This window comes from Gobio gobio (genome assembly GCF_949357685.1).
Source record: "Gobio gobio genome assembly, chromosome: 23".
NCBI classification, from domain to species: domain Eukaryota; kingdom Metazoa; phylum Chordata; class Actinopteri; order Cypriniformes; family Gobionidae; genus Gobio; species Gobio gobio.
In genome coordinates this window covers 37,665,288-37,692,684 of record NC_137119.1, presented here as the reverse complement: position 1 = coordinate 37,692,684, position 27,397 = coordinate 37,665,288, and the positions used below count along the sequence as shown (strand labels likewise).

General features: G+C 37.0%; 3 protein-coding genes across 5 annotated transcripts; all 3 read left to right on the top strand.

Moving 5' to 3' along the window:
- The first annotated feature begins 2,551 nt into the window (after positions 1 to 2,551).
- On the top strand, positions 2,552 to 18,768 carry esco1 (establishment of sister chromatid cohesion N-acetyltransferase 1). Of its 2 annotated transcripts, none has more exons than XM_079806254.1 (10): positions 2,552 to 2,621; positions 3,311 to 5,057; positions 8,416 to 8,500; positions 8,737 to 8,806; positions 9,171 to 9,261; positions 10,661 to 10,792; positions 14,001 to 14,090; positions 14,225 to 14,368; positions 15,372 to 15,556; positions 17,791 to 18,768. In XM_079806254.1, the coding sequence occupies exons 2-10, from the start codon at positions 3,312 to 3,314 to the stop codon at positions 17,936 to 17,938; spliced, it is 2,691 nt and encodes an 896-aa protein (XP_079662380.1). In that variant the 5' UTR covers positions 2,552 to 2,621; position 3,311; the 3' UTR covers positions 17,939 to 18,768. The 2 variants fall into 2 exon arrangements, with proteins under 2 accessions (XP_079662380.1, XP_079662379.1); XM_079806253.1 differs by having other exon boundaries at positions 9,171 to 9,270.
- A 732-nt stretch (positions 18,769 to 19,500) lies between these two features.
- pak1ip1 (PAK1 interacting protein 1) lies at positions 19,501 to 24,713 on the top strand. Of its 2 annotated transcripts, XM_079806263.1 has the most exons (11): positions 19,613 to 19,730; positions 19,824 to 19,903; positions 20,136 to 20,298; positions 20,405 to 20,525; positions 21,289 to 21,363; positions 21,507 to 21,559; positions 21,727 to 21,872; positions 23,186 to 23,283; positions 23,447 to 23,543; positions 23,843 to 23,972; positions 24,422 to 24,566. In XM_079806263.1, exons 2-11 carry the CDS (start codon positions 19,826 to 19,828, stop codon positions 24,547 to 24,549), a joined length of 1,089 nt encoding a protein of 362 aa, XP_079662389.1. In that variant the 5' UTR covers positions 19,613 to 19,730; positions 19,824 to 19,825; the 3' UTR covers positions 24,550 to 24,566. The 2 variants fall into 2 exon arrangements, with proteins under 2 accessions (XP_079662390.1, XP_079662389.1); XM_079806264.1 differs by having other exon boundaries at positions 19,501 to 19,903; positions 24,422 to 24,713.
- Positions 24,714 to 24,794: 81 nt separating this feature from the next.
- tmem14cb (transmembrane protein 14Cb) lies at positions 24,795 to 26,208 on the top strand. Its single transcript, XM_079806270.1, has 4 exons — positions 24,795 to 24,995; positions 25,300 to 25,401; positions 25,497 to 25,584; positions 25,997 to 26,208. Exons 1-4 carry the CDS (start codon positions 24,920 to 24,922, stop codon positions 26,058 to 26,060), a joined length of 330 nt encoding a protein of 109 aa, XP_079662396.1. The 5' UTR covers positions 24,795 to 24,919; the 3' UTR covers positions 26,061 to 26,208.
- Positions 26,209 to 27,397: the final 1,189 nt, after the last annotated feature.

The following is a 27,397-nucleotide window of genomic DNA, read 5'->3' as shown; positions in this document are numbered from 1 at the left end:
TATCTATCTATCTATCTATCTATCTATCTATCTATCTATCTATCTATCTATCTATCTATCTATCTATCTATCTATCTATCTATCTATCTATCTATCTATCTATCTATCTATCTATCTATGTTTTTGAAAGAAGACTCTTCTGCTCATCTGCTGCATTTATTTGAATAACAGTAATTCAAATTCAAAATGGCTTTATTGGCATTAATGTAAATCATACAATATTGCCAAAGCTAGGAATATATGAACATAAATAATAATACATATTTAAACATAAATAATAATACATATATGAACATAATAATAATTATAATACATATTTAAACATAAATAATACATATTTAAACATAAATAATAATACATATGAACATAATAATAACACATATATGAACATAAATAATAATACATATATGAACATAAATAATAATACATATATGAACATAATAATAATACATATATGAACATAATAATAATACATATTAAACATAAATAATAATACATATATGAACATAATAATAATGATAATAATAATAATAAACATAGATAATAATAATAGAGGCAACTATTACAACAACTTGCAAATTGTTTTGTTATTTCTATTTGAAGTACTTAATTCTTTATAATAATTTTGGAAGTGTGTATAGAGAAGTGTATGTTCTTTTTTTATTTGGTATTTTTAATTATATTGTAAGTATGTAGGAATTTATGATTTAGGTACATACATATTCTCTTCCTGTTATTCTTATTATTATTATTTTTTACATGTTCAAATAAAACACTCAATCAATCAAAAACTTCAACTTAAAAAGTGTAAACAAATTAGAACATTTGGAAATTCTATCTATCTATCTATCTATCTATCTATCTATCTATCTATCTATCTATCTATCTATCTATCTATCTATCTATCTATCTATCTATCTATCTATCTATCTATCTATCTATCTATCTATCTATCTATCTATCTATCTATCTATCCATCCATCCATCCATATCTATCTATCTATCTATCTATCTATCTATCTATCTATCTATCTATCTATCTATCTATCTATCCATCCATCCATCCATCCATCCATCCATCCATCCATCCATCCATCCATCCATCCATCCATCCATCCATCCATCCATCCATCCATCCATCCATCCATCCATCCATCCATCCATCCATCCATCCATCCATCCATCCATCCATCCATCCATCCATCCATCCATCCATCCATCCATCCATCCATCCATCCATCCATCTATCTATCTATCTATCTATCTATCTATCTATCTATCTATCTATCTATCTATCTATCTATCTATCTATGTTTTTGAAAGAAGACTCTTCTGCTCATCAAGCCTGCATTTATTTGAATAACAGTAATTCAAATTTAAAATAATGGTTTTCTATTTTAATATCTTTAAAAAATAATTACATTTTGTGATCAAAACTGAATTTTCAGCATCATGTGATCAAAAAATTAAAAAAGAATCTTTTGAAACAATTTTTTTTCTTTCTTTTTTGAAAGAAAATACTTTTGTTAAATTGATATAAAAAAAAACAATAGTAAATATTTACATCGTTAGAAACTATTTCTATTTTGAATAAATGCTGTTCTTTTGAACTTTTTATTCATCAATGAATCCTGAAAAAAGAATCACAGTTTATAAAAGCACATCTGTTTCCAACACTAATAATAAATCATCATATTAGAATGATTTCTGAAGGATCATGTGACACTGAAGACTACAGTAATGATGCTGAAAATTCAGCTTTGCATCACAGAAATAAATTATAATTTAAAGTATATTAAAATGTACAACCATTGTTTTAAATTGTAATAATATTCGACATTTGCAAAACAGTAAGTGCATTTCTCAAAACAATTCGTACAAATAGCAAAACACCATGGATTACCTGCAAAAGCCAGTCTCTTGCTCAAAATCCTTAGTTCATCTCTCTAAAGTAAATATCTGTCAATGAACATGTCATTGCCATCAGGTCCTTGTGTCATTGTGTAAGGATAAGACCGTCAAATCGCTTAGTCATGTTGTCAATATAACAGTGTACTCTGGAGGGATGTTCTGATGTAAACTACGGTGAAAGTTTTGACAAATATCTTTAGAAATAAAGTACTGGAAATAGAAATATGCTTGACATATTATGACAACTTGTTCAACCATTTTGCATGTAAAGACTATGCTATGAACTATTGCCTAAATGTTGTGGGGGGTGAGACTATTCTACAGAGACCCATTATAGCCTAATACATTTTGATCAACATGACATACGCAATTGATAATGTAGAAAACAGAGAATTGTTGTCCCAAAGGATTTGCAACTTGTTCAAAGAAATGAGAAACTGCTTTTTTGATGTGCACGAAGTGACACAATGATATGAAGACTGAACAGGTAGAGAATTGAGTTTGAGAATTTCAATTCTGGTCTGAGAAATGTACCAAAGCAACTGAGAAAAACTGTAAAAACAGTCATTTTTCTACTCTAGTCCTGTAGGTGTCGTTTGATCACAGGCAAACGCAGCAGATCTGCCGAAGAAGACCCAGCACCGGAAGTGAGGCTAAACTTTGCTCCACACAGCGGAAAACAGCTGTTGTTTAGAAACAGGGAAAGATAGGTAAGTTCAGTGCTCCACTTTATTACTGCTGTTTCTTTTTCTACTTATCATAATAGTTATATTTGAGTCTTATTTGCTTATTTGTAATATATAATCGACAGTAGTGAATGTCGTTGGCTTTATAAGGAGGCAGCTAACGGATTAGCCAGCTCTGCTAACTTTCTTCTCGACGTCAGACTGATGAGACACTTCAATCTCTGTTTAACTCCAAAATGTGATTTCTTTATTTAATTCATCTATACACTCTTCAGATCATCATAGCATGTTGTTATACACTGGGAATGGGAATAAATGACACGTATTCAGTTCATACTTGTCATCTTTGGAGAAACAGACTCTGAGCTGTTGACGTGTCGATGTGTTTAAATTAAGATTATATGATTTATTTCGCATTGCTTTAATACATTGTGGGTAGAGATTATAGGGTTATTGTTGATACTTAGTGTAGAAGCGTTTATTGTAAGTTTAATATTAGTGAATGGTCAGCTTTTGTCTCAGCTGTCACTTATGAAATCCCTTCAGGTGGATGACAGCTGCTCATCTTCTGTTATTATAAGTACTATATTAATTGTATTTTGATGAGTTAAGTTGTAAATTTGTAATTTTTTTTTTTATTTGTCAAACAACTCCTTGCGTACATCATTGCAGGAATTATTTGTTTTATAACTTGCTTTGTTGTTTCTCCTTAGGATGCCTGGGCAAAAAAGAAAGATGTCTTCTTCTGAACCTGATGTAAAGAAGTCAAAGATGGATCAGAGTCTTGTGGAGTCAGATAAATCTCACATGCCCAAGAAGTCTTTGAGAGGAAGACCCAAAAAAAATAATGGGTCGGGAATCCAGTCAAACCATCAGACACAATCAAGGGAAGAAAACGGGAAACCTGTTCGACGGTCCTCTCGCTTGAAAACGCCACAAAAGAAGGGCGCGAGAGGAAGACGACGGAAAGATGGGGTGAAGCCGAAATCCTCTGGAGATAAACCATCTCAGAATATGTCTGTCCTGAAAAAAGGAAACAAGAAATATGTTCCACGGGTAAAGAAAGAAAAGCCCTCCATCTCGGAAACGATCAAAACAGTAGCAGCCTTGTTCCCTGTGCAAATAGAGCACAATTATGGGCGATTGCTCGACTTGCATAGTGAGGAGATCACGTTACCCAAACCTGACAAAATCCATGTGGCCAATATAATTGATCTGGAATCGATTTGCGACCCGCGAGCAAGCAAAGTAGAAGAGCTGCCAAAAGACTCTATTGAGAAAATTACAGTCAGTGTGGATGCAAAAGTAGATGTGATGAGCAAGTCTCCTCCACCTTTAGAGGCTCTTTTCAAAGTCATCCAAGAAACCAGCATCACGAAACACTCGTACGCTGGTAAAGACATTTCTGACATGGATGAGTTAGAGGTGGTGAACACGTGTTCCCTGCAGGACAATGTACAAAGTACCGACATGGCGAAAGTGTTTCTCCCAGATTCGGAAGCGTTTCTCGATGATGACATTGAGATTGAACATTGTGTTGTAGAGATCGAAACCTATGAGGATTTTGATGACAGCAGTCAGCAGTCGGCTCAAAGCTCTGAGGAGGAAACGTCAAAAAAGCAAACAAGGTGTAACATCACCTCTTCGCCCTCTTTGCCCCAGGAAAGTGCGACGGACTCCTTACAAGAGCTTCCGAAAAAGCAAGCAATGAACCCGCAGGCTCGGACGAAGGCACGCCTTGCGGCTTTGGCCGAGGAAAGGGCGGCTGCCGCCAAGAAGCCCCCACCGCGACAGCTCAACCTCCTTGCTCTCTGTGAGGAAATCGCAGATGATATCGCCTCCGATGCTCCGGGAGCTTCAGATGCTCCGGGAGCTTCAGATGAGAAAGAAATTGAGCAGCAAAAGGAGGAGACTGAGTCTATGGAGGTAAGCGATACTGAGGAAGTGCCGTCTGACAACATCGTTCCCGCTGAAACCCCCAACGAGGAGCCTGCTGATCCCAAGCCCGAGGATGACACGCCCAAGAAACGTTTTTTCCTCAGCCAGGTGTGTCTTCCGCTCAAGACACAGGAGAAGAAGAAGCTATCCCGTTATCAGAGGCTCAGGCAGGTGGAGCTTCAGCGGGATAAGTTGACCTGGACCCGTGTGAAGAAGCTCAAGACGGATCAAGCAAGTCAGGCTGCTTCTCCCAAAGAGGATGAGGCTCCATCGATCTCGCCCAGCCCGGCCACAACCCCTGCACAGGTTCCTGTGCCAGAAAGCGTGCCCAAAGTAGGCTCGATTGAACCCAGACGAGCACTCCCAGCTCAGGCACCACCCATGCCTAATGGAATCACCAGCCCGAAACCCAAGCCAGTGGTGGAGTACAAACCCTACACTCCCAGACGCAAGTATTCCCCAGATGACTTTGAACTTGACTGTCTTGAAGATGAGACTACCAAACCAGCAGCCAAAAATGAGGTAAAACACTCATGCGCACAGAAATTCATACTTTTATTTAGCAATGATTTATTAATAGGTTCCCAGACTTTTCTTCTATAGAGAAAAATATTTTTAAGCCCCCCCACTCCTAGGGTGTGTTCACCCATGGCATTTTTTTAAATTAATACGAACCCTGATGCAATTGCTCTGTTAGTGCGGTTCATTTGAACGTGTGAACAAACGCTGCCTGAACCCAAGACCGCTGAAAAGATGGGTCTCGGTTCGCTTCCAAACGAACTCTGGTGCAATTTGAATGATATATGAACGCAACACGAACCAAAGACATGTAAACGAACCAAAAACAGGAGGAAGATACCCTAAAAAGGACAGGATGCTCACGCATATCGTTTTTTTCGCCATTGTTGCGACTTTGCCCATTACAGTTCAGTACAGGCATCAGAACTGCGTCTCCTCAAAGCAGATCTTGATTTGTGTGTGTGACGGAGGTATTCCTGCCACTGTTTTGACTCCTTTACACATTTTATAAGCTCTTCATGAGTTCTCAGCTGGTCAAAATACCATCATATTTAGCTACGCATATACACTCACCTAAAGGATTATTAGGAACACCATACTAATACTGTGTTTGACCCCCTTTCGCCTTCAGAACTGCCTTCATTCTACGTGGCATTGATTCAACAAGGTGCTGAAAGCATTCTTTAGAAATGTTGGCCCATATTGATAGGATAGCATCTTGCAGTTGATGGAGATTTGTGGGATGCACATCCAGGGCACGAAGCTCCCGTTCCTCCACATCCCAAAGATGCTCTTTTGGGTTGAGATCTGGTGACTGTGGGGGCCATTTTAGTACAATGAACTCATTGTCATGTTCAAGAAAACAATTTGAAATGATTCAAGCTTTGTGACATGGTGCATTATCCTGCTGGAAGTAGCCATCAGAGGATGGGTACATGGTTGTCATAAAGGGATGTACATGGTCAGAAACAATGCTCAGGTAGGCCGTGGCATTTAATGATGCCCAATTGGCACTAAGGGGCCTAAAGTGTGCCAAGAAAACATCCCCCACACCATTACACCACCACCACCAGCCTGCACAGTGGTAACAAGGCATGATGGATCCATGTTCTCATTCTGTTTACGCCAAATTCTGACTCTACCATCTGAATGTCTCAACAGAAATCGAGACTCATCAGACCAGGCAACATTTTTCCAGTCTTCAACTGTCCAATTTTTGTGCAAATTGTAGCCTCTTTTTCCTATTTGTAGTGGAGATGAGTGGTACCCGGTGGGGTCTTCTGCTGTTGTAGCCCATCCGCCTCAAGGTTGTGCGTGTTGTGGCTTCACAAATGCTTTGCTGCATACCTCGGTTGTAAAGAGTGGTTATTTCAGTCAAAGTTGCTCTTCTATCAGCTTGAATCGTTGGCCCATTCTCCTCTGACCTCTAGCATCAACAAGGCATTTTCACCCACAGGACTGCCGCATACTGGATGTTTTTCCCCTTTCACACAATTCTTTGTAAACCCTAGAAATGGTTGTGCGTGAAAATCCCAGTAACTGAGCAGATTGTGAAATACTCAGACCGGCCCGTCTGGCTCCAACAACCATGCCACGCTCAAAATTGCTTAAATCACCTTTCTTTCCCATTCTGACATTCAGTTTGGAGTTCAGGAGATTGTCTTGACCAGGACCACACCCCTAAATGCATTGAAGCAACTGCCATGTGATTGGTTGATTAGATAATTGCATTAATGAGAAATTTAACAGGTGTTCCTAATAATCCTTTAGGTGAGTGTACAACGAACATTTATGCTGCCTTCACGTGCTATCGGAAATATGATGATTCCGACTTCTGAAGTCGTGATTACGAGCGCATTGCATTCAAGTTTCAAAATGTGAGGGCGTTCATGTGCAATGTTTACCTAGGAAACTCGTATTTACGATAATTCCGAGAGCACGTGAAGGCAGCATTAGCCCAGCACACTGCATTGTTTTGGATGTTCGGTAAGTTCTGTTACAAAATATACGCCATAAAACTGACCAATCATGTTGTGAACGTATCACTATGTCTTTAGGTTCAGAATCTTTTGGTTCGGTGATAAAAATGCCAATCTGAACGTTAAGATGTGGACCAAACAAACCAAGCAAACAGAACTACAAGTGTGAACACACCCAAAGACATGACCTTGCTGGCAAAATCCTGTAGGATTTATTTGAAACATTGTAATTATTACAGTACCACAACTTCTCAAATTCAATAGGTTTCTCTTTGTGTTCGTGATCTCTAAGTGGCGTCTTAACTTGTTTGACTCCATTCTGTCAGAATTTAATATTTTAAGGCACGCAACACTCTGTGCTCTGTCTTCCTTAACCACCGTTGTACTGGTGAATCCGAGAGCGAGAAACGCCTCTTCATGTTTTCTTGTCTTGAGGTTGTAAGCACTGGACGCATCAAAGCAAACGTAGGAAATCCATTTGTCCTTTCTGTCAGACGTTGAGTGAGCGCTTGCAGTACGTCAGAAATAGAACGGGGCATTAGTTTAGTGTCGGGATCCAGTGTGAACAGCATCATTGATTATAATAGGTTCAATTTGTTATTGGCACGTCATGATATTCGTGTCTGATGTTAGACCCATTGTTTGGGTAGTTGTGACGTTTAAAGTAGATTCATTGTCTGCTTTTGTTGTGTTTAAATGGCATTGGCAGTCCTTTCACAAACGTGTCCATGCTCAGTGCAGAACCATGTAGCTTTCATTTATAGTTTTACATGGCTGCCTTCAATACTCAATAATCGATTCTTCAATCATGCCATCTAGCAGTCTGTTACTCCAGGACAACAACCGCTGCAACTGATAACAGACTGCTTAAGTGAGTACCTCATATTGAGGTAATAAAATGTCATATTGATATTTTGTTCAATTATTTACTTTTGTGGCAAGTAGTGGTATATTAAGCAGGATCATTTTGCAGTGGGGTCTTGTATCACCCTGAAGAGGATTTTTAATCTGCTGACTGTACACTATCCTTTAGCCTTGCAATGCCCCTCTTTTTATAACTCCGGGTCCCCCAGTTTGGGAACCACTGCATTAATTTTGATCAAAAGTAAAGACATGTTGTTAAATAATAATATTTCAAATAAATGCTGTTCTTTTGAACTTTCTATTCATTAAAGATTCCTGAATAAAATGTATCACAGTTTCCACAAAAATATTAAACTTTCATGAGCAGCAAATCATCATATTACAATGATTTCTGAAGGATCATGTGACACTGAAGACTGGAGTAACGATGCTGAAAATTCAGAATAAATAAAATTAACATAACATTTGAAGAAATGTCTTCATGCTAACAATCTAAATAACCACTACATTTCTCACAGGTCAAACCAGAGCAGTCCTCTTCATCATCTCCAGTGCAGCCCAGACCACCAGTGAAGAAGAAGCCATGCGCACACACTACTGCAGGTAGACGTTGTATTGATTTGTTTGTTTTTGAGCAGTACACATAAGCCTGACTTCTGTCCATCTTGGACACTCAATGCTAGTTTCATGGTTGGTGTTTGTAGAGCTTATCATACCCAGATAATGTATCAATATTTAAACACATGCTAAACTAGTTCTCTTTGACAGTATGTTTGATACTACAGAATGTGCATTTTTTTTTAAAATTAATTATTACCTTGTGGTGCATGTGTCCGCAGATATTAGTAAGCCGAATCCCTCTCCCCAGCAAGAACCTATCCAAGAGACACAAACAGAAAACAGCAACAGGTAAATAGTCGTTATAAGATTTGAAAACGAAATGCCACTACAAGTATGCCATGGTTTTACTTCCCTGAAAAATGTAAACGCTAAGTATCTGCTATGTTAGTTTTGAGCAACATTGACACAACCAATGCCATGAGTTTGAAGTGGGGCTGTCTTTTTGTTCAACAAATAGGAAGTGTTCAGGACAACTTTTTGAGAGTAATTTTGGCAATTCCATTTGGTGACGCTAGTTGAGCAGAAATTACACACTTCACCTTAAAATGTATTGTTAGAATGATATTCTCAAAGGAATCAGTGTCATCATTGCAGTAATGTATATATTCACAGTCTATTAATAATTTTAGAAAACTTTTTGGTGTCGTTTCAGGGAAAATTCTGATGTTGACCCTGAAGCAGAACAGAAGAAAGAAGTCAGAGACAGTCCCAAACCTACAAACACAGCAGCACAGTCCAGCAATGTAAGTCAGGTATATCCTAATGAACTTTATCTGGTTATTATTTAATCCTAGTTTTATTATATTTCTTTCTTTTTCATTCTTTAACTCATGGATTGTGTGTTAAATATACAATTACTATGTTACGACTAGGGTTGGGTACCGAAATCCGGTTCCAATATGGCACCGGTACTTATATAACCGGTATGTACCGGACCGAATCAGAACGCAGATTTCGGTTCCTCATTTCGGTGCCAAAATTCAAACGTGCTTTGGCTGAGCCAGAGACAGACGCTCAGCGCTGGTCACATCACAACTCATGACAACTATTCAGTGTTTTCAACGACATCATGTTTATTTCAGGTTTCAGACATTTAAATGCTCATAAGTACTAGCAAAAAACACACACTGATGTCTATGAAAGCGGCAATGACAATCCTTTCAGACGGTTATAATTTGACTAACGTTACGTGTTTTATTCACATCAGATAAATGCACATTATACAGTAACTATATAGTTTACTCTATTCTTCTTCCAGTTCACTGGTCACTTACTTTCATGTATTTCGTGAGACGAGAATGAACTCAAGTGTTGTAAATCCGACAGATCCGATTCTGAGGCGCAAACTAACATGGCGCCGCCCATTGCGCTTTATAGATCAACTAACACACATTCACTCACACATTTGAACATCAGATAGTTCGTGACACAGTTAAGAAGTTTGTGAATATTTTGAATAAAAAGAAAAAACGAAATAAACCCGATACAGCTGAGCTGTCAGCGCTATTGCGGCTGCTGTGTGTCATGTGAGAAACATGACGCGTCACCATGGAAACATTAAGGCGATGTGTTCTAAAATATTTAGCCAGAGAATATGATCATATTTCAAAATAAAGCTGAAGCTCGAAGCTGGTTTGTAGCAGAGCAAGAATACAGACGACTGCTGTTATTACTGTAACTGTTTAGAGTTATATTAGGCTTGTTGTAGTTGGGTGGCTTAGGTTTTACTGTGAATTTGTAAATATGTCAATTATAATTTGTAAATAAGTAAATTGTGTTTTGTATTTATTTATATTCATACATTTAAGTATACATTAAACTTTTAATAAATGGTTCAATTTAAATAATAAATAAATAAATAAATAAATAAAAAGCCATTTAAGGTCATCCACCTCGTTTGGTGGCCTTTAAAAAAAAAAAAAGTATCGGTTCAGGCACCGTTTAGGCACCGGAACCGTTTTAAAAGTATCGGTTTGGCACCGGAATCGAAAAAAACCCAAACGATACCCAACCCTAGTTACGACATTGAGATTGTTTTGAAATAAACAATTAAACCAAGAGAAGAATACATCATGGCCATCATTATATTATACATTGAGGCATTTTGGAGCTTTTTGTGAAGGCTGTTTTTGTGCTTTGCAGGATGCTGGTCAGAAGGCTTTTGGTGCGGTGACGTGTAATGTGTGTGGTATGCTGTACTCCCCTTCGAGTCCAGAGGACGAATCCCAACACCTCCTCTTCCACAACCAGTTCATCAGCGCTGTCAAATACGTGGTGAGCCACATATTTGTTATTATGTGATTCAAAGTTATTGACAAATTGATGCTGTTTCAGTCAGATTCATTAAAGGTGCTGTATGTAAGTTTTTCACTTTACTAAAACATAAGAATACCATAATATGCTTGCAGATATTTAGGAATCATGCTAAATTCACCTACTTGTTTCTCAGGAAACCAATGCTGCAGCCAGTTGTTCTACTTTGAAATGTGCGATCCGTGTCGGAATGTCTGTTTTGTTTTGGTCTGTGTGAAACCGCACGCCGCCAGTTTACCCAATAGTATTTCGACACTCCAGGTTGCCAGTTGGCAGAAAACACAGCGGATTGCATATTAAAACACGTATAAATCAACTCATCAACTTACGTAAGTCTCTTTGGCTTCCATTAGGGATGCACCGAAATTAAAATTCTTGGCCGGAACCGAATGATAATAAAACACTTGGCCGAAAGCCGAAAACCGAACGCGGTTTTTCAATTTTTTTCCATTTATTTTGCCAATTTTTTCACCATTGCATAAATTAACTCTTTTACTATTTTTTCTTGCTTTTAAAATAAATTACCAAAAATATTTATTTAACACTGAACATTTTTAGCATTCCAGCAGATGTTATACAAACAAAGCACAATATAACTAAAAAAAGAAAAAGGAAAATAAACATATTTTGTTTGTCCATCTTATCTTTGGCCTATTATGCCTACAGGTATCATAATCAAATCATAATCAAATTGTGTTTGTTTGTTCATGAGAGGTTTTGCGAGCCTGTATAACTCAGCACTGAATAAAAACTCTGGCGGTTAGAGCAGTGAGTGGAGTCTGACTAACTTTAAATGCATAGGCCATTGCGTACAAGAGATCAACAACTATGTCACCGCTGCAGAAACGCGTTGTAAATGGATTCATTTGACATTCTACAGACACAAATATGCACTGGAGCATTTGCCAATATATTATTACAGTATCAACTGAGGGTGCTCTTGCTTGCATAGAGGGTGCTTAGACAATTCAGCAGAAAAGTGTCTGCAAACGGCCATTTCTGCATCTTTCTCTGACACTTTAAAGCCTTCTTCCTTGTTTATACTCGAAGCGTCCGCACGAGCGCGTGGGTGCGTGTGGCAAAAATGACGTCAGCGCAGAGTGTCAAGCGGAGGCTCACACTGCGGTACCAGACGAAAGTATAAACAAGGCTTAATGCTTCCACACTTCTGACATGTGCTGCATTTAGAGCGTAGGTTATTATAGTTTTGCATTTTTTTATTTGTTTTTTATTTTATTATCGTTTTCAATTTTGCTACAAATTTCAGTTTAGTTTTAGTTAGTTTTATAAATTGTTTTGCTAGTTTTAGTGTTTATTTTGTAAACACATTTCTATTTAGTTTTTATATATTTTGTTTCAGTTTTAGTAATTATAGTTTAGTAGAGTTACCAGAACAAAGTGTAAAGACCAAATCAAGATTTTTAATTTCAGCAAAGTTTAATGTTTGCACAGATTAGAGTTTACTCTTATGCAGACATCTTAATAATAATAATAATAAAATAATGGAATACAGATTTATTTATTTAATGCCATGTCAGTATCTAAGGCTATATTCAAAACCTTTTCATGCATAATCTTACTCAACAAATCCTTAAGGGAAATAACTTGATAAAAGAGCATTCTTGTTTTAACCCAGGACAGTCCAACAAAGTATGTTTAACGGAGAGGGGAATCTTACCAAACTTGCATAAAGTTGGGTCTTCACCTTTAAGAGTCAAACTATGACCTATACGACAAACAATGGTCTGAGATTGAAAGAAGAACCAAATAAATGCAATGTAAAAATCTAAAAGTAAAATTGATCAATTCCAGACAAACTCAATCATATTAAATGAAATATTGTTAAACAATTATAAGCTTATTTTAATTTCTTCAGTAGTACAATGTAGGCTAGCAGTGTGACCACAGCTAAAGTCATCTGACTACAGCCAACACATTGTTGTGAAGACAGTGTGATTAAATAATGAAGTGTGTGTGAGTGTGTCCTGGTATTCCCTACTTTGTGGGGAAATGTCTCCACACGGATAATATTATTAGTAGTAAATGATTTGTAAAAACAATGATAACACCTTTGAGCCTGTCAATATTATGCAAACATGAAATCTCAAATACACAGTAGTAATGTTACTAGTAGTTGCTGTTGCACCTGCGTCTCTCGTCGCGTATGAAACGGCGTTCTAAAAGCAGTGATCTTAAGTTAAAACATCTCATTACCTTGTGTCATTTCCCATTTCACTGCCACGAACGCATTCTATGTGAGCAGCTGCTTAGGACTAGCGATGTGTGTTCACTGCACGCGTCGCGTCACAGGACAGTGGTTAATCTCCTCAGCTCACTTCACGCGCATTAGCGTCATATACAGACACTCCCTCAACCGCTACAGGTCAGATTTTCCGCCACAGTAAAGAGAGCTTATTAATTACGAAAACAAATATTTTATATCAGTTAGTTTTTCAGTAAGAGTTGTTAGTTTCGTTTAGTTTTAGTTTTTCATTTATGATTTTTTAAAATTTTATTTCAGTTTAAGAAAATGTTTTTTGACCAATAGTTTTAGTCTTAGTTTCAGTTTTTGTTTTACGAAAATAACCTTGGTGTGCACACCTCTCTCACACATGCTGGCTGCTATATTTGATCGCGTCATCAAAACCCTCATTGTTCTGTAAAATGTATTCGGCCGAACTGTTTTCTGCCAAATAATTTCGGTTGCCGAACATTCGGTGCATCCCTAGCTTCCATTGTCAATTGCGCTCGCTCTTGTTGCGTGTCCTCCTGACAACCTGCTTGAGCGACAAGTCTGAGGAGGAGGGGGTGGGGGAAACGACAATCTCCAATATATATATATATATAGAATTTGGACTGCAGTACCTATATCGACCACTAGCTGTCAATCTTACATACCGCACCTTTAAAGCACTAAGCAGTCTTGAGTGGCTTATAGCTTTAATAATCTTATAAGATCAGTGTTTAAAATAAGATGGTTCTCTTTCATGTATCATAGTTTATTAGCATATTATGTAAGCTGTAATGTAGCTTATATGTGTATATATAAAGAGAGAGAGCTCAAATTTGAGAGACACAATTACGTGTTTCATTTTAGGATGGAAATAATACAGTCTCAAAATAACTACATACCCATGTCTCAAAATCATTATTGTAATATGTGGTCCAGGGCTGGAAGAAAGAGAGAATCCTGGGAGAGTATCCTGATGGCAAGATTATTCTTGTTCTCCCTGAGGATCCTAAGTACGCATTGAAAAAGGTACTTGTTTCTTCCTCATTTATTTCCATTAACTAGCCCTCAAACTGTCTGCTGCAGCCATACTGCATGTTTAGAGGATTTCTTCCCTGATACATATTATGTCTGTTTATGATATTTGTCTTGTTTGATTTAAGGTTGAAGAGATCAGAGAAATGGTGGACAATGACTTGGGCTTCCAGCAAGTGGAGACCCAGGTCCCATCACAGACCAAAACCTTCCTCTTCATTTCAAATGATAAGAAAGTCGCCGGCTGCCTTATTGCAGAGCACATCCAAGAGGTCAGCTGAACATACAGGTGTTTAATAGCATGTTTATAGGTGTATATCTGTGTTATAAATTATGCAAAACCCCAAAATTATTTGTTTATAATTTTTTAACTTTTATTAATAACATTTAAGAAACATTCCTCCTTTATATGCAATACTCAAAAAACATAATTAGTTCTAGCTAAGTTTTTGTCATTAAACATATTGTCGTGTATTAGATATAGATATTACTATATATAAATTAGTTTGTGTCCATATTTGAATATATTGAACTGCATATGTTTTTTTTGCATCATAAATTATCTAATTATATCTGTTCCCTCAGAATTTAAAGTTCTGTATTTTCACCACCTCTTGCATTAAATGTTGTACAAATCTTTGCATATTTTAGAATCCAATACGAATACAGGACTCTAAGCTCTTTTAAAAATATATATATTTTACAATATTTCAGATATCAGTAATTCAATACATCACAATTTCTCTGGTTTTCCCCCTCAATTAGCACAGAAAATGAGAAAAACGTATATTCCATGTGGGCCTATTAACTCTTTCCCCGCCATTGAAGGAAATTTCCTTAATTTATGAGACTGCTTTCCCAACAATGACGGAAATTTCTGGCTTTCCATGTTTTCACTGTTATACGGTAGGGGGCCCTATGAGACTGCTTTTGAAAGAGTACTGAATCTCTGGATCAAAACACAGGTGAAAAGAAGCAGAAACAAGTGATATCGTATATAAGCAGATGCATATGTATAACAACACGATCATCAACATTAAACAGCCTATATAACTGCCTAATGTTACTGAATTAAATGTCGACCCAGGATAAGCTATAGGACTGTGCAAGAATTAGGGATGTTGATGGACTGTGAAAATGATCAAAATGCTGGCAGTGGCTGGCGGGGAAAGAGTTAATAACCAATTGAAGTCATTGTAAAGTGCTGCTGCTTTATGTAATGTTCATCTTAGTCTATTCTGCATCTGATGGGTTTGTTTTGGCTGCTGTGTGCAGGGATACAGGGTTATAGAGGAGTCGATTCCGGAAGGTTCGGAAGGAGAGAAGGTCATGTACGAGCGTCAGAGAGCCTGGTGCTGCTCTACCGTACCTGAGCCGGCGCTCTGTGGGATCAGTCGCATTTGGGTGTTCAGCATGATGAGACGGAGAGGTATCGCCTCACGTATGATCGAGTGCCTCAGGTAAAGCGTTGGATGGATGCATATGAATAATTGTAACCGCAGTTAAAATGTTGTAGTACATAAATGTTGGTAGTTACACTTTTAAAATGTACAATGCATCGACACAATTATTTGTGACAAATATAATGCAGTACAATGTGTATTATAATGTACTGTGAATACATTTAGAATACTTTAAAATACTTTACATTACACAATATTCAATTATTAATTTAATTCTGCAAGGATGCATTAAATTGATCAAAAGTGACTGTAAAGACATTTATAATGTTAAAAAAAGATTTATAGATTTAAAAATATATATATATGTTTTGAAATCTTATATTCATCAATAAAATACTGAAAAAAATGTATCACCAATTCTACAAAAATATTAAAGGGTTAGTTCACCCAAAAATGAAAATTCTGTCATTAATTACTCACCCTTATGTCGTTCGACACCCGTCAGACCTCCGTTCATATTCGGAACACAAATGAAAATATTTTAGTTGAAAGCTGATGCTGAGAAAGGCTTCAGATAGGCCTCCATTGGCATTCAGTACATTTACTCTCCCAAGACCCATAAAAGGCACTTAAAATGTCGTTACAAAGTCCATCTCACCACAGTGGCTCTACAATAATCTTACGATGCGACGACAATAGTTTTTGTGCGCAAAAAAAAATCAAAATAACACCTTTATCCAGCTTGTTATTGCCTTCCGCGTGTGCCTCCACGACGCATGCGCGAGAATATGACGTAGCGCCGGGTTTCGGGAATCCATGAAATGCACACTTAAGACCGATTTTGAGAACTACGCCGAGACCTAAAGCACGATCAATGTAGAATCCAACAGCTGAGATACGCGCGTCTTCCTCTGCTTGTAAACAAATCGCTTCTGGGTCATGTGTCCGAACGCCGGATCTGCGTCATATTCTCGCGCATGCGTCGTGGAGGCACACGGAAGGCAGTAACAAGTTGGATAAAGGTGTTATTTTGATTTTTTTTGCGCACAAAAACTATTGTCGTCGCATCGTAAGATTATTGTAGAGTCACTGTGGTGAGATGGACTTTGTAACAACATTTTTGGGAGTATAAGTGTATTTTCAGTCTTGGGAGTATAAGTGTACTGAATGCCAATGGAGGCCTGTCTGAAGCCTTTCTCAGCCATCAGCTTTCAACAAAAATATCTTCATTTGTGTTCCGAAGATGAACGGAGGTCTTACGGGTCTCGAACGACATGAGGGTGAGTAATTAATGACAGAATTTTCATTTTTGGGTGAACTAACCCTTTAAAGGGATAGTTCACCCTGAAATGAAAATACAGTCATCTTTTACTCACCCTGCTGTTGTTCCAATGCCCTATGTCCTTCTATCTTTTTCGGACCTCAAAAGCAGAAATTTCAAAAATAGTCCTGCACGTGCTCCTTCCTATAATGGCAGTGAATAGCTACCAGGCTAAAACATTACAAAAATGATACAAAAGTATCACGCAATGATACAGTGAGACGCGCGCCATATATGGAAAGTGTTCTGGAGGCCTACTATAAGGTTTTGCAAGAAAGAAACCGTATTATTCAGTCAAAATACTGAGCTCGGCCGTTACTCTGTGCGCATTCCTGTAAGTGCGTGCGAGCCGTCAGCTGCCGCCGGCGCTCATGCTTACTATAACTCGCACTGTTGTCATGATACCCAGGATAAGCACACACACGCACCATTTTGAGAAATCAGGCTCAATAGAAACAAACGCGACTCTCGTCTTTTCTATAAGGTATATGATAAGAAATAATACAATAATACTACTAATAAAATCTCCTGAAGTGAATGTTGTGTACTGGTTGTCATGATAACATTGCGTGAGTGGCTGCTGACGGCTCGCACGCACTCACAGGAGCGCGCAGAGTAGCGGCCGAGCTCAGTATTTAGAATGATTTCTGAAGGATCATGTGACACTGAAGACTGGAGTAATGATGCTGAAAATTCAGCTTTGAATCACAGGATTACATTTCATTTTAAAATGTATTCGAATAGAAAACATTTATTTGAAATTGTAATAATATTTTACAATATCACAGTTTTTTTCTGTATTTCTGATCAATTAAATGCAGCATTTTTGAGACTTCTAGCAAAAACATTAACAAATCTTACCGACTCAAAACCTTTGAACGTTAGTGTACTTTCTACAGTGTTTTCTGAGACATTAAAAGAAACAAAATTATGCATTCGTACAACTTACATTCATCTTCTTTTTCTCCAGGAATAATTTCATCTATGGGTCTCATCTAAGTAAAGATGAAATCGCCTTCTCCGATCCCACGCCTGACGGCAAACTCTTCGCAACACATTACTGTGGAACCTCTCAGTTTTTGGTCTACAACTTTGTAAGCGGCAATCGCTCAACCTGACAGGATGTGGACAAAGAATTTTAAAATATTCACATTTAAGAAGAGGACTGGACTTAAAGACTTTATTTCACTATACCAAACAGTGCAAAAATGAGAGAACACTATGGTGAGAGACCGAAACGGACACACTTTTGTTGAGAGTCTTGGTTTGAATTGGAAAAGACTGGCCTAGTCTCCTCACAGGAGGTGTAGGATGCAACGTTAGACACTGATATCTAACACTCACGGCCAGGTGACGTATTTTAATAAGCCTGCACACACAGTAGCTTATACCTGATGAATTGTTTAATCAAAGACATCTAAACTGTTCTCTCAGGTTTAGGTTGCAGCCTATCTTAGGACTCACCGTTTAGTGGAAGCCATGTAGTCCAGTGCACAATTGCAGAATCAGTGTAAGTACTTCTTCCTGGAACATTTAGGAAGACGTGTGAACTTTTCTACTGTAAGCAATGCCTCGGTCATGAGGCGACAATTTTTGAATCTCAGGTTGAAAAACATCATGAATTTGTCATCGAAAACTCCCTTCGACCCTTATGTCATGTCAGCTATTTTCAAAGAGAGCATATTTTCCTGATAGAATGTGTTACATGTGCATTTTAAAGAGGTTTACATGCATGGCGTTGACATCGATAGATGGCAGATGATTTCATAGAAGTCGCTGGTTTTGCACCGCACTGTGCAGAATGAATTTGATTCATTTGTTTCTAAAACACAAGTGTAATAATTCAAAATGTTTGCCCGGCCATAGTATTCCATCTCATTTTAATATTTTTAGAATGATTTTATGTATGTATATGTATTTTGATTGAATTATATTAATTTACCCCTCGAAATGACTGCAGATGGATCTTTCTTTATCTTTAATTGCAGGACGAAAACTTTTTTCTTTTCTTTTTTATATTATAATTTTGCTCTCTGCAGCTTTACATTTTAGAAGCCTTATAAAATCATCAGGACAAAAGGGTTTATCTCATATATAAGGGATTTACCTCATTTATAAATTGGGATATTTGCTCATTCTTTACAAACTGTGAAGAAAAACAGCTTATATTAGTTAGTCATACAAGTTACTTTTAACCTTATTTTAAGGTGTTATTATATAACCTGGATTTTTGTATTCTTTATTTTACTTTAAAAGGGACAGTGCACATTAATTAACAAGAGCACTCAAGTCCATCATGTAAATGTGCCAGATCTAGCCATACAGGCTGTTGTATTTTTTATATATTTTATTTATTTAGTATAATTACCTATGTACATGTGTTGTTTTCACCTTTGGCATACTGCACCAAGATGCAACTGTGCTGAAGTATCCGGTACAACACTTGTTTTCAAGTTTTTATTTTTTCCCCTAGCTTTGAACAATATGCCTATTGACTTTTATAGTGATAGGGACTCTTATTATGAAGTATTGCACTATTTTTCCCAATAGCTATGAACAATATGCTTTTTGACTTTTATTATGATGGGGACTCTTATTATAAAGTATTGGACTATTTTTCCCATGGCTGTGAACAATATGCTTTTGACTTTTATTATGATAGGGACTCTTATTATAAAGTATCGCACTATTTTTCCCATGGCTATGAACAATATACCTACGACTTTTATAGTGATATGGACTCTTATTATAAAGTATTGCACACTTTAGGGACTCTTATTATGAAGTATAGCACTTCCGGTGGGAGTTAAAGGAGTCTACACGTTGCTGTAGGCATGAGAAAACCCTATGGAGAAAACGTATTCTACTTTCAACGGACTTTAGTGTTTTAAGCTTTTTTATAAACTCAAGGTATAACAGGTTTAATAATATAAGTAAATACATATGAGGGACAGTGTGTCATCTGTCTCTTAAAGACTAACTGTATAAACACGTGTTTTGTAGTCATGGGGGATCATGTCGAGTTAGTCGCTGGCTGTTATGAACAGATAGTGTTTGGATATCGAGTGTGCACCAGTGACGAGGTAATTATCATGTTCATGTCTTTTATATAATCTTTATTAATCTTGATAGTTAAGCTGTAGTTGTGTCTTGGTTTATTTCGGCCTGTGCGTTTGCTTTTTCAAGAGTGCAATATTTTGATATTGATTCATATTTAAACTGTCATAATTGTAATAACAGTCCTATTACTTCAATACTAATAATAAGACTTAATTTCAGATACTATCTTAGTAATGTTCTTTATGTCTATTTCAGGAGTGGACACTTGAGCCCAACTTTACCCATCATGCACACACAGCATCACTGACTGCAGTTTCATCCAGTGATCGATTCATCGCCACAGGAAGCAAAGATGAAACCATTCAGCTGTATGACATGAGCAAGAAAACTGAACATGGGGCTTTGTTGCACCATGATGGTGAGGACATTTGCTTTTTCAGGCTCTCAATTTTGAAAGATTCTGCATCACCAACATTTAGGCTACATGTGATACACACAAATCATGACCCCACCTTCCTCGACAGGCTCCATCTCGTGTCTGGAGTTCTACGGCACGTCCCATTTGCTCAGTGGAGGGCAAGACGGTCTCATCTGTGTGTGGAGCACCCAAAAATGGGAATGCTTAAAATCTATCAAAGCTCACAAGTAAGTAATATGAACACACAGAATTCAGCAAGACTGCATTAAATGGATCAAAAGTGACAATAAAGACATTTACGTAACACTTTACTATAAGGTTGTATTAGTTAACATTAGTTAATGCTTTAGTTAACATGAACAACACCTCTGTTCAGCATTAGTTAATCTTTGTTAATGTTAGTTAATAAACATACAGCTGTTCATGTTTGTTCACAGTGCATTAACTAATGTTAACAAGATTTTAATAACGCATTAGTAAATGTTGAAATTAACATTAAAAAAGATAAATAAATGCTTTAAAAGTGTTGTTCATTTTTAATTAACTAATGTTTGCTAACAAACCTTATTGTAAAGTGTTACCAACATTTATCAATGGATTTCTATTTCAAATAAATGCTGTTCTTTTGAAGTTTCTATTCATCAAATATTCCTGAATAAAATGTATCACTGATTACACAAATATATTAAGCAGCACAACTGTTTCTTGAGCAGTAAATCATCATATTAGAATGATTTCTGAAGGATCATGTGACACTGAAGACTGGAGTAATGATGCTGAAAATACAGATTTGATCGCAGGAATAAATTACATGTTAAAATCTACTACAATAGAAAACAGTTATTCTAAATTGTAATATTATTTCTCAAATTTTACTGTTTTTACTGCAATTTTTATTTAATGAATGCAGCCTTGGGTGAGCAGAAGATACTTCTTTCACAAACCTTTTATTTATTTAAAAATGACATGATCTGGGTTTTATTTTTTTAGGGGTCATGTTACTTCACTGTCCGTACACCCTTCTGGGAAACTTGCACTCTCTGTTGGATCAGACAAGACTCTGAGGCGAGTACAATGATGTTTTTATGTCAACATGAAACAAAAATGTTGGTCAGATTGTACGCGTTAATTCATCTTTGTGGCTTGTTTTGTTTATGTTGCTCAGCAAAAAACTAATTCTTATAACAATTTAATTTCTCCTATTCCAGAACGTGGAATCTTATCGAAGGACGTTCAGCTTTCATCAAGAACATCAAACAGAGTAAGTTAGAATATAATGCTATACTTTGATTCTGTATTTTCCTTCCTTTTTAATTATTTTTATACAATTGCTGTAATGCATTCAGAATTTTCAGGTAAATCCAAAACTTCAATAAAGATAAAAAATGCTTTGTATATAAATTGACTGGTGTGTGTGATGTTTTGCAGCTGCAGAGATCGTCTTGTGGTCCCCAGACGGAGAGCAGTATGCAGTGGTTGTGAATAATAGAGTGGATATTTACACTGTGAACACTGCCACAATCATTGGAACCTTTGAATTCCCAAAAAGGATTTCATGTGTGAAGTTTCTGAAGGTGAACAGTCTTACACTTTATTACTGTTGCAATATATGTCTATTCAGCCAGTTCTAGTTTAGTTTGCAATTAATACGTTAAAATGCCCCTATTATGCTGTTTAAAATGCTCCTAATTTTGTTTTGGTGTCTCCTACAACAGGTTTATACACATCCAAAGCCAAAAAACACTTGCATTTTCTTATTATATCAGTTATTTTCTCACAGAATCTAAAACGATTTTATAAAAGATTCTCATTAAATTTCTCCTTCCTGAGAACTTGGTCAGAATAAGATTGCCCTGATTGGTCTGATGGTCCAGTTTGTAGTGATTGGGTTACTCTGCTCTGATTGGTCTGATGGTCCAGTTTGTAGTGATTGGGTTACTCTGCTCTGATTGGTCTGATGGTCCAGTTTGTAGTGATTGGTCTACTCTGTTCTGATGGGTCAGATGGTCCAGTTTGTAGTGATTGGTCTACTCTGCTCTGATTGGTCAGATGGTCCAGTTTGTTGTGATTGGGTTACTCTGCTCTGATTGGTCAGATGGTCCAGTCTGTTGTGATCGGGTTACTCTGCTCTGATTGGTCAGATGGTCCAATCTGTTGTGATTAGGTTACTCTGCTCTGATTGGTCAGATGGTCCAGTCTGTTGTGATTGGTCTACTCTGCTCTGATTGGTCAGATGGTTCAGTCTGTTTTGATTGGTCGAGTACTTACAGCGCGTGTCTGAAACCAAACACACATTACCAGCTCTTCCTTAGCACTAACTATGGCGTTGGTTTAACCGTATTAATTCCAGCACGAGTCCTCATCCGTCGGAAGTGCAGCAAAGTGGATTTTTCTTGTGCGGCAAAGAAAATAGCGACTTCTTGACATGTCGAGAACATGACCCAAACTCTTCCAGTCTCAGCTACAAACTCTTCCAGTCTCAGCTACATCTAAAGTGTTTGATGGTCCAAAGTAGAGGTTGTTCGCAGTCAGCCAATGAAAACCATAGACTGGCATTTTGCAAATGTGTTACAAACCTACATTGGTTCATGCAGGAAGTAAGACTGGAATTACTGACGACTCGTTTCAGGCGATTCAGAATCGCTTCTTTCTTTTGAGAGACAATACCTTAATTTATCTGCACGTTGAAACTTTGCAGACGTTGTACATTCACAAACAGCTGTATCACACACTACATGAAGGGTAATATCTGAAAAAGCTTAATAGGGGCACTTTAACTGAGTTTTATTTTTCTGAAATGTTGCTGCCCTGCTTTGTCAAATGTACTTTGCTCATTTGATTATACTGTATTAAAGTCTGATTCCAGTCTGTGTTCTCTCTCTTCAAGAACACACTCTTGGCTGTGGCAGGAGATGATGAGAGTGTGCGCATCTATGACGTGACCTCACAGAAGTGTGTTTTTGAGTTCAAAGCACATGAGAACAGGTATGACCACCACTTCATTATGGGTGCGTCCCAATCTCACAGAATAATTTCTATGGCTGTTCCATTATCAATATCGTGAATTCCCAGAATCCAGTGAACATCGGCATGGAGAGAAGTTGTATTTTTAATTGCTTTATTTGTAAATGTTTTTTTTTTCCTCCAGAGTAAAAGCAATTGAGAGCTTCATGAAGGAGGATTTTTGTGTCCTTGTTACGGCGTCAAACGATGGATTCATTAAGTTGTGGAAACTCAATCTTGAGGTATTGTGCTTGACCTGTTGGAGCAGAAAATAATACACATTTCCAAAACTGATTGACTAACATTGAAACTCAATTTCTGCATAAGAAACAACCTTTAAGTTGCTCTTCTAAAAAATATTGTCTACATTCTCACTGAAACTCAACCTTGTATCCAAATATGTTCCCAGATATTTTCCACAACGGTCTGATTATTTAACTTTAGTTTCCCTAATACATGGTGTTCACTAGAATAAGCATTATTGTACAATTTGTGCTCAATTTACTTAATTAGTATTTTACCCTCCGTCCTTCCTATACAGAAACTTGAGACTCCTACCTTGCTCGGCCAGGTGAACACCACTGCCAGACTCACCTGTCTTTCCGTTTGGATACCTGGTGAAGCGAAAGAGACAACTGTGGAGAAATCGGCCCAGCCTGCAACTTCTAAAGGTGTGGGCTCAGCGAATTTTCTCAGGCGAAATCCTGTCATTTCAATAGGAATTTGTGAGAGAAAGTGAAAGATTTCCCTTCACAGACTTTACAACGGGTTCAAGATTTGATAAACGGAAGCTCAAGCATGCTTCTTTGACGTGCAAGAACCAATGAGGTTCATTCTCGTGTTACGCAGCACATTTGAGCTTCCTCAAGAACCAATGAGGTTCATTCTCGTGTTACGCAGCACATTTGAGCTTCAGCAAGAACCAATGAGGTTCATTCTCGTGTTACGCAACACATTTGAGCTTCAGCAAGAACCAATGAGGTTTGTTCTTAAGTGTCACGGTTATTGTTGAGCTTCTGTTGCCAATATTTGAGTCCTCTATGTATGTTCACTGATCAATGTTTATATGTGAATAAAAGATATAACATAATAAAACAAAAATGTTCTTTTCTCAATACAGCTGTTGTGGAGCCCCCTGTGCCGGCCAAAGGTAAAAGAGTGAGGCTACCAGGAGAGGAGGTGATCCTAGTGGAGGAAAGCAGCTCCACAAAGAAAGGAAAAAAGAAGAAAAGACAAAAAGTGCAATAAACACTTTTATTGAAATTATTGGTGGTGTTGTGTTATTTACATTTCCCCTTCAGTCGTGTTATTATATAGCAGTGCATTTATTAATGTCAAGAACACTGCAGAGTTTTTTTTTAAGTGAGCATTTTTCTAATGCGTAAAGAAAGACTTTGAATGCCAGCGAACTGAAAGAAAAAAATACTTTTTTTTTTTTTATCCATCTATAAAACGGAATAATGTAAAAGTCCTCACCTGCACTGGTTGACTTTTATTTTGAAAATCGCTAGTATGCAATGTTTCAGGAAGTTAAAAAGTGGATAAGATTTAGCTATTTTCCCCCCTAGCAATCATAGCGTCTTTCTGTTTTATTTGAGAGATAATCAAACGTGCAGATATGTCTGTGGATTGGCTTGGTTATGGTTATGCAGCTCTAATAATGATAGGAGGGATTGTTGGTTATGCTAAAGCAGGTAAGGATCCCATGCGTGGGACATACGACGGTGTTTCGTACTCTGGTTTAGTTTTGGGGTAGTTAAAATATGTAAAACAATTAAAATATTTCAATATGATTGAAAATGTTTTTAGCACATTTTAATTGTGTTAATGTTGTCAAGCGTTTAACTTTTTTTTAAAATTATCATTACCTTTTACAACAAGTCTTGAAACGTTAATGAATGATCTCACCGATATATGCGAGTAGATTATAAAACATTATATGTTATTTTTTGTTAACATTTACCGGAACCTCCTAATATGGCCATGTTCCGGCTGTAGGTAGTTTTATGTCTTTGGTTGCTGGGCTGATGTTTGGCATTGCAGCATTTGTTGGCGCTTATCAGATGTCAAAAAATGCCAAAGATATCTGGGTTTCACTGGGTAAGTCTCTCTTTATTTCTATTCACTTTTATAGCATATATATTCTACAAATAAGGATCATATATGGCAAATTGGACTTGTTTTTATTTTTGCAGGCACCTGTGGATCACTGACTGCTCTTATGGGAGTGAGATTTTTGAGTTCATGGAAGATCATGCCAGCTGGACTCATGGCAGGAGCAAGGCAGGAATATTTTCTTTATATTTTCATTTTTATTTATTCAAATTTTTTGAGAGACTTTGGTGAAATATCCCAGATATCCTTGATGTTTTCATACAGACAAAAGATCAAATATGTAGATGTAAAACGGCCAGGATATAATATACGGAAGCTTGTTTCTGCCAGGGAATCAAAAATAAAGGTAATAGCGACTTTTTTATCTCGCATGAGAAATAATCTCAGACTTGTGAGATATAAAGTTGCAATTGCATGTTTTAAAGCACAAATTGTGAGATATAAACTCACAATAAAGCCATTTTATTTTTATTCTGTGCCAGAAACCAGCTTCCATTGATATAGGTATGTGTGACATTAACATGGACGAATGTATTATTTTGGCTGTTGAATAATATTTTGTTCTTTGTCTTTCTTGCAGTTTATTGATGTTCCTGAGGATTGGTGTTAAAGTGCTGCAGAATTCACAAAAAAAGAAAAGATGACACCATTCAGAAAGTACACGCAGATCCTGAGGACACCGAAATAGATTCATTAGACATTTTATACAATATAATAAAGTTCAATTTATAGGCAAATGCTGTCAAAACTGTAGATGAACAAATTAAAGCAAATAAAATGTATTACATTTCAAATATTTGTTTATTTATTATGTGCATTTACATTACAGAAAATGTTTGGGTTCTCCTGCTACATCTTGGGCAAACTAGCTGGTAATTCCTCAAAAATATGTATTAATGCCAGCTCTAGATTTATAACTTCTTATATAAAAGTCTTACATTATTTTGTTATTTACAGACTGAGCTGTATTTACTTTGACCTGTAGAGGGCCCAAAAACCAATATTTTTTAGACCACACAAATGGCTGTTCTTTTTAAAGGATATGAAGATGCATCATATTTGGCCAGTTTTATTATAATCTATTTTTCCCCTTACAAAATCACAGGAGTGTAACATTATCCATAGGAATAAATCTTCATTAAAAAAATACTCATTGTTATTAAATGTTAATTAATGGCACTTTATTTTAAAGTGTTACCAATTTTTCTTTTAAAAGATGATACCATTGTTTATTCTCACATCTCTGCTGCTGCTGTAAACAGTGTTGGTGGTAAAGTATTACAAGTAACGCGAGTTACATAATCAGATTACTTTTTCAAGTAACTAGTGCTGCTGACCCTCGACGATCCAATTCAACCTCCGCCCTCTAATGTACAGTTGAGAATTTGCATACATGTCCTTCAACCCGAGGCTTATTCATTTCACTTTTGGTGGGAGAGAGCCATTACATTTGCCAAAAATAGAACTATTATTGTTATTAGGCTGCGATCAAACAAGCCACCCGAGGTTATAAAAAGTAACGCAAAAGTAGCGTAATGCATTACTGAACGTTACTTTTTGGGGAGTAACGAACGCAATATTGTAATGCATTACTTTTATAAATAACTTTCCCCAACACTGGCTGTAAATGTAGGCTTTTTTGTTTAATATTGTATTATTCCTGGGACAATTAAACGTATTGCCTTATTACAATCACATTGTTAGTGACTCGCTGTTGTTATTATAATGTTCCAGTCTCCAAATACTTCAGGTGTGCTCATTAAATGTCTCATTAGTGAGCCTGCGGGAGTCTCAGGGGTATAAGCAACCTCGATGCTCAAACAGTCTAGACGACGATCCATCCAGATCCCTCAGCGGGGATTTATAAGCACAAATCACCCGGCGCGAGGACAAAAACGCACCTAGATGACCCCACGTGTGTCCACCGGTTTTGTGCGGCTGGGCTTTTGGTTTCATTACGGTAAGGTGGACCTGCACTGTC

Bases quoted from the DNA above. Each gene is read 5' to 3' on its own strand.
- esco1 (XM_079806253.1), top strand. From the start codon at position 3,312: ATGCCTGGGCAAAAAAGAAAGATGTCTTCTTCTGAACCTGATGTAAAG. The intron at 10,793-14,000 runs GTGAGCCACATA...TATGTGGTCCAG, and splicing joins TCAGCGCTGTCAAATACGTG to GGCTGGAAGAAAGAGAGAAT. The intron at 14,369-15,371 runs GTCAGCTGAACA...TGCTGTGTGCAG, and splicing joins TTGCAGAGCACATCCAAGAG to GGATACAGGGTTATAGAGGA.
- pak1ip1 (XM_079806264.1), top strand. From the start codon at position 19,826: ATGGGGGATCATGTCGAGTTAGTCGCTGGCTGTTATGAACAGATAGTG. The intron at 20,526-21,288 runs GTAAGTAATATG...TTATTTTTTTAG, and splicing joins AAATCTATCAAAGCTCACAA to GGGTCATGTTACTTCACTGT. The intron at 21,364-21,506 runs GCGAGTACAATG...CTCCTATTCCAG, and splicing joins GGATCAGACAAGACTCTGAG to AACGTGGAATCTTATCGAAG.
- tmem14cb (XM_079806270.1), top strand. From the start codon at position 24,920: ATGTCTGTGGATTGGCTTGGTTATGGTTATGCAGCTCTAATAATGATA. The intron at 24,996-25,299 runs GTAAGGATCCCA...TTCCGGCTGTAG, and splicing joins TGTTGGTTATGCTAAAGCAG to GTAGTTTTATGTCTTTGGTT. The intron at 25,585-25,996 runs GCAGGAATATTT...TCTTTCTTGCAG, and splicing joins GGACTCATGGCAGGAGCAAG to TTTATTGATGTTCCTGAGGA.